General features: G+C 49.2%; 1 protein-coding gene across 1 annotated transcript in view; it reads right to left on the minus strand.

Annotated features, from left to right (window-relative positions):
• The window catches only part of DENND2A (DENN domain containing 2A), a 116,135-nt gene that overhangs the window by 4,008 nt on the left and 106,054 nt on the right, over nucleotides 1–6,073 (minus strand). The window contains 2 exon segments of the mRNA XM_037728272.1: nucleotides 401–646; nucleotides 2,429–2,603. Of these exon segments, the coding sequence (XP_037584200.1) occupies nucleotides 401–646; nucleotides 2,429–2,603 (421 nt within the window).

Raw genomic sequence — 6,073 nt, forward strand, 5'->3', positions numbered from 1 at the left:
TTTGTAGATAAGGGGTTGCGCCACGTTGTCCAAGCTGGTCTCAAACTCCTGACCTCAGTGATCTGCATGCCTCGGCCTCCCAAAGTGCTGGGATTACAGGTGTGAGTCACCCACTACACCCAGCCTGAGAATTTCACCAATTTGGAAAGAATTTGATAGAAGGAGACCTTGCGATAGACACTGGAGTGTGGTTCTGGGAGAGGCCAGCAGAGGGAACAGAGAAGGCAGGGGAGGAGGCCTTTCCACCAGCTCAGTCAGGGCATGCCTGCAAGCTCTCCAGGGGGATGGGGACACTGTCCTGTCTGTGCCCTTGCCCTGTGATCTTTCTCCCTGCTCATCAGCCACCTGGAATATGGGCACCTCTAGCTGACTCAGCGCCAACAGAGAAGACACCCCTAACCTTTGGCATCCTGCCGGCGCAGCTCCCGCTCCTGGATGAAGCCTCGGAACATCTGAGTCTCCATGAAGACCTCTAGGAAGCGGCGGAGACTCTTGGAGGAGACAGCTTTGCGGAAGGCATCCCGCTGCAGGGTTCTCTCCTCGCGCTCGCCCAATGTCAGGAACAAGGAGTAGTGTCCCACAATCTCCACGAAGAAGCGGACAAAGGCTTCAGACACTACCTCATTCAAGGGGCTGGACTCTGGACCTGAGTAAGGGGAGGAAGGGCTAGGAACGGTGAGGACTGACAGGCCGGGCCACAGCCCTTAAGACAAGCCAATTAGTAATCAAAATACAGTAACTAACTGCCAGTTCCCTCGATGGAAACTGTGATTATCCAGGAGGAAGGTTACCTTAGGTTACTAAGACATTTCTTTCCCCACTTAATTTTTTAGAGACGGGGTTTCTTCATGTTGGCCAGGCTGGTCTGGAACTCTCCACCTCAGGTGATCCTCCTGCCTTGGCCTCCCACCACGCCCAGCCTCCACTAAATTTTTTCAATTAAAAAACTTTTTGTTTTTTTTTTTGAGATGGAGTCTCGCACTGTCTTCCAGATGGCAGTGCAGTGGCATGATCTCGGCTCACCGCAATCTCCGCCTCCTGGGTTCGGGCAATTCTCCTGCCTCAGCCTTCTGAGTAGCTGGGACTACAGGTGTGCGCCACCATGCCCAGCTAATTTTTTTGTATTTTTAGTAGAGATGGGATTTCACCATGTTTGCCAGGATGGTCTCGATCTCCTGACCTTGTGATCTGCCCCCAGCCTCCCAAAGTGCTAGGATTATAGGCATGAGCCACCTCGCCTGGCCTAAGTTTAAATTTTTTAAAAAGTTATTTATTTATTTATTTTTTAGATGGAGTCTTACTCTGTCACCCAGGCTGAGACAATCCTGGCTCACTGCAACCTCTGTCTCCTGGGTCAAGCAATTCCTCTGCCTCAGCCTCCCAAATAGCTGCAATTATTCGTGTGTACCATCACACCCAGCTAATTTTTGTCTTTTTATTTTTTTCATTTTTGTGGAGAATGGGGGTCTCACTATATTGCCCACGTAGGACTCGAACTCCTGGGCTCAAGCTATCCTCCTGCCTCTGCCTCTCTAAGAGCTGGGATTACAGGCGTGAGCCACAGGGCCCAGAACACCCAACTAATTTTTGTATTTTTAGTAGAGATGGCATTCCACCATGTTGGCCAGGCTGGTCTCGAACTCTTGACCTCAAGTGATCCGCCCACCTCGGCCTCCCAAAGTACTGGGATTACAGGCGTGAGTCACTGCACCTGGACTTTTATATATTTTTTGAGATGGAGTCTTGCTCTGTCATGCAGGCTGGAGTGCAGTGGTATGATCTTAACCCACTGCAACCTCTTCCTCCTGGGATCAAGCAATTCTCCTGCCTCAGCCTCCCAAGTAGCTAGGATTACAGGCATTTGTCACTACTTCCAACTAATTTTTATATTTTCAGTAGACACCTGGTTTCACCATGTTGGCCAGGCTGGTCTTGAACTCCTGACTTCAGGTGATCCACTTGCCTTGGCCCCCCAGTGTGCTAGGATTATAGGCATGAGCCACCACGCCTAGCCACAGTTTTTAATTTTTGATTTTTTTGAGATGGGGTCTTACTCTGTTGCCCAGGCTGGAGTGCAGTGGTGTGGCTCATGGCAGCCTCAACCTCCTGAGCTCAAGGGATCCTCCTGCCTCAGCCTCCCGAGTAGCTGGGACCACAGGCATGTGCCACCATGCCCAGATAATTTCCACACACCCCTGTTAAACAGGTACTTTAGGGCCAAAATGGGGAGGTGGGAAAATCTTTCCCACAATTCATAGTGAGAATTAAATCCAGACAAAGAAAATGAGGCCAGGGTTTCTCTCCTTATGTCTCCCTCACCCATGTTCCTACTTGGCCCAGGACCAAGAGGAAGGGAGGGCACTGCCCATTTGTTCCCAGACCCTGAGAGTAGAAGGGAGGGACACACGGGAGGTGGCTGAACACTTACCGTGCCTGCCTTCCAGGGGCCCTTCATCCTGCTCACAGGCCAGCTCGTTCCTCTGTTCCAGAATGCGTTCCAGGGCCACCTGAAGCTTCCGGGGCAGGATGGAGTCCTCATCATCCATCTGGAAAGCAAAAGCAGCAGGTGGGCTTGTGGATGGTGGCTGTGTCCAGGCCGCAGGTCACATTGGCAGTGCAGGCCTGGCTCAGTCCCCAGTTTCATGGAAGGAATACAACTGAGAGCCAGAGGTCTGAGGTTTGAATCTTGAGCCTACTTTTTTTTTTTTTTTTTTTTTTGAGATGGAGTTTCGCTCTTGTAGCCTAGGCTGGAGTACAATGGCGTGATCTTGGTTCACTGCAACCTCCGCCTCCCAGGTTCAGGCAATTCTGCCTTAACCTCCCGAGTAGCTGGAACTACAGGTGCATACCACCACATCGGGCGAATTTTTTTGTATTTTTAGTAGAGATGGGGTTTCACCATGTTGGCCAGGCTGGTCTCAAACTCCTAACCTCAGGTTATCTGCCCAGCTTGGCCTCCCAAAGTGCTGGGATTACAGGCATAAGCCACTTTGCCTGGCCTCATTTTTTTTTTTTTTTTATTTGGAGACAAAAGTTTTACTCTTGTAGTCTAGGCTGGACTGCAATGGCGCGATCTTGGCTCACTGCAACCTCCACCTCCCAGGTTCAGGCAATTCTCCTGCCTCAAGCCCTCGAGTAGCTGGAACTACAGGCACGTGCCATCACACCTGGCTAATTTTCTTGTATTTTTAGTAGAGACGGGGTTTCACCATGTTAGCCAGGCTAGTCTCAGACTCCTGACCTCAACTGATCCGCACGCCTTGGCCTCCCAAAGTGCTGGGATTACAGGCGTGAGCCACTTCACCAGGTTGAGCCTACTTTTTACAAGCAACGGGGAGGCTCATTTTCCCGACTTGTAAAATGGACAACCAATCAATCTCTGTACCTTGTTGTGAAGCTAAAATGCAGTACAATTACCCTGTGAAAGGGCTTGGCACTGAGAGGATATTCAATACATAATTTCCACTTCCCCATCCTGTAGGGTAGCCAGTGCTAACCAGGGGATTCTAGCCAGGGCAGACGGCCTGCGTGACCCAAGGCTGGCTTGGGATCAAACCCCGTCTCTACTAAAAATACAAAAATACACACACACACACACACACACAAAATTAGCTGGGCGTGGTGGCGCATGCTTATAATCCCAGCTACTTGGGAGGCTGAGGCAGGAGAATCACTTGAATCTGACAGGTGGAGGCTGAAGTGAGCTGAGGTTGCAGTGAGCCAAGATTGCTCCATTGCATGGCAGCTTGGGCAACAAGAGCAAAACTCCATCTCAAAAAACAAACAAACAAAACACAAACCAGCATTAATGCTACTAAACTTTTTAGCAACGTGGCAACATTTAGAAGTAATCCATCAGAATGCCCAGAGAAGTTTTCTGTAATTACTTTAGTTACTTCTTGCAAGATCTGATAGAAGTTAGGCCTCTTGGGCCAGGTGCGGTGGCTCACACCTGTAATACCAGCAGTTTGGAAGGCTGACGCGGGCGGATCACCTGAGGTCAGGAGTTCAACACCCACCTGACCAACATGGTACAACCCTGTCTCTACTAAAAATACAAATTTAGCTGGGTGTGGTGGCGCATGCCTGTAATCCCAGCTACTTAGGAGGCTGAGGCAAAAGAATTGCTTGAACCCAGGAGGCGGAGGTTGCAGTGAGCCTAGATTGTGCCACTGCACTCCAGCCTGGGCAACAGGGCAAGACTCCGTCTCAAATAAATAAATAAATAAATAAGAAAAAGTTAGACCTCTCTAGCAAATGATAAAAAGAAAATAGATGTGTGTGGGCCAGGCGCGGTGGCTCATGCCTGTAATCCCAGCACTTTGGGAGGCTGATGTTGGCAGATCACGAGGTTAGGAGTTCAAGTTCAGCCTGGCCAACATGGTGAAACCCTGTCTCTACTACCAAGATATAAAACATTAGCTGGGCATGGTGGCGCGCGCCTGTAGTCCCAGGCTGAGGCAGGAAAATAGCTTGAACCTGGGAGTTGGAGATTGCAGTGAGCCAAGATTGTGCCACTGTATTCCAGCCTGGGTGACAGGGCGAGACTCTCAGAAAAAAAAAAAAAAAAAGAAAATACATGTGTGTTACTTACTTCCTCTGCTAATGGAACTAACTGATGATTATCAAAATATATGAATGTACTAAAACAATTTAAAATCATTCATAATCTGTCTCCTTTCAGTCTCCCTCCCCAAGACAACAAGCATTAATGTTTTAGTGAGTTTTCCTTTCAGTCCATTTAAGATATGCGCATGCGCGCGCGCACACACACACACACACACACACACACACACACACGTTTTTTTTTTCCCGCTCTTTTTCTCTCCTTTTTTTTCTTCAGGAAAGGGTTTCACTCTATCACTCTGGCTGAAATACAGTGGCATGATCTCAACTCACTGCAGCCTTGACCTCCCAGGCTTAAGCAATCCTCCTGCCCCAGCCTCCTGAGTAGCTACTGGGACTACAGGTGCACACCAGCAAGCCTGGGTAATTATTTTATGTATATATGTATTTTTTTGAGATGGAATTTTGCTCTTGTTGTCCAGGGTGGAGTGCAATGGTGTGATCTCGGCTCACTGTAACCTCTGCCTCCCGAGTTCAAGCGATTTTCCTGCCTCAGCCTCCTGAGTAGCTGGGATTACAGGGATGTGCCACCATGCCTGGTAAATTTTGTATTTTTAGTAGAGACAGGGTTTCTCCATGTTGATCAGGCTGGTCTTGAACTACCAACCTCTGGTGATCTGCCCGCCCCGTTCCCCCAAAGTGCTTAGATTACAGGTGTTGAGCCACCGTGCCTGGCTATTTTTAAATTTTTAAAAAATTTTATTTATTTATATATTTTTTAGATGGAGTTCCACTTTGTCTCCCAGGCTGGAGGGCAATGGTATGATCTTGGGTCACTGCGACCTCTGACTCCCAGGTTTAAGCGATTCTCCTGCCTCAGTCCCTCGAGTAACTGGGACTACAGGTACGTGCCACCATGCCCAGCTTTTTCGTATTTTTAGTGGAGACAGGGTTTTGTCATGTTGGCCAGGCTGGTCTCGAATTCCTGACCTCAGGTGATCCACTGGCCTCAGCCTCCCAAAGTGCTGGGATTACAGGCTTGAGCCATCGCGCCCAGCCAATGTTACAAGTGTTTTGTAGAGACCAGGGTCTCACCATGTTGTTCCAGGCTGGTCTTTAACCCCTGGGCTCAAGTGATCCTCCTGCCTCAGCCTCTGGAGGTGCTGGGATTATAGGTTTGAGACACCAGGCTGGGCCAAATATTATTTAAATGCATGTTGAAGCTGGGCATGGTCATGCACGCCTTCACCTACTCAGGAGGCTGAGGTGGCAAGATCACTTGAGGTCAGGAGTTTGAGACCAGCCTGGGCAACATAGTGAGATCCCATCTCTCTCTTTTTTTTTCTTTTGAGACGGAGTCTCATTCTGTCACCCAGGCTGGAGTGCATGGTGCGATCTCAGCTCACTGCAATTTCTGCCTCCTGGTTTCAAGCAATTCCCCTAAGCCTCCAGAGTAGCTGGGACTACAGGCCCCCACCACCACGCCTGGCTAACTTTTATATTTTTA

This window comes from Cebus imitator, unplaced genomic scaffold (genome assembly GCF_001604975.1).
Source record: "Cebus imitator isolate Cc_AM_T3 unplaced genomic scaffold, Cebus_imitator-1.0 Scaffold260, whole genome shotgun sequence".
Lineage (NCBI taxonomy): Eukaryota > Metazoa > Chordata > Mammalia > Primates > Cebidae > Cebus > Cebus imitator.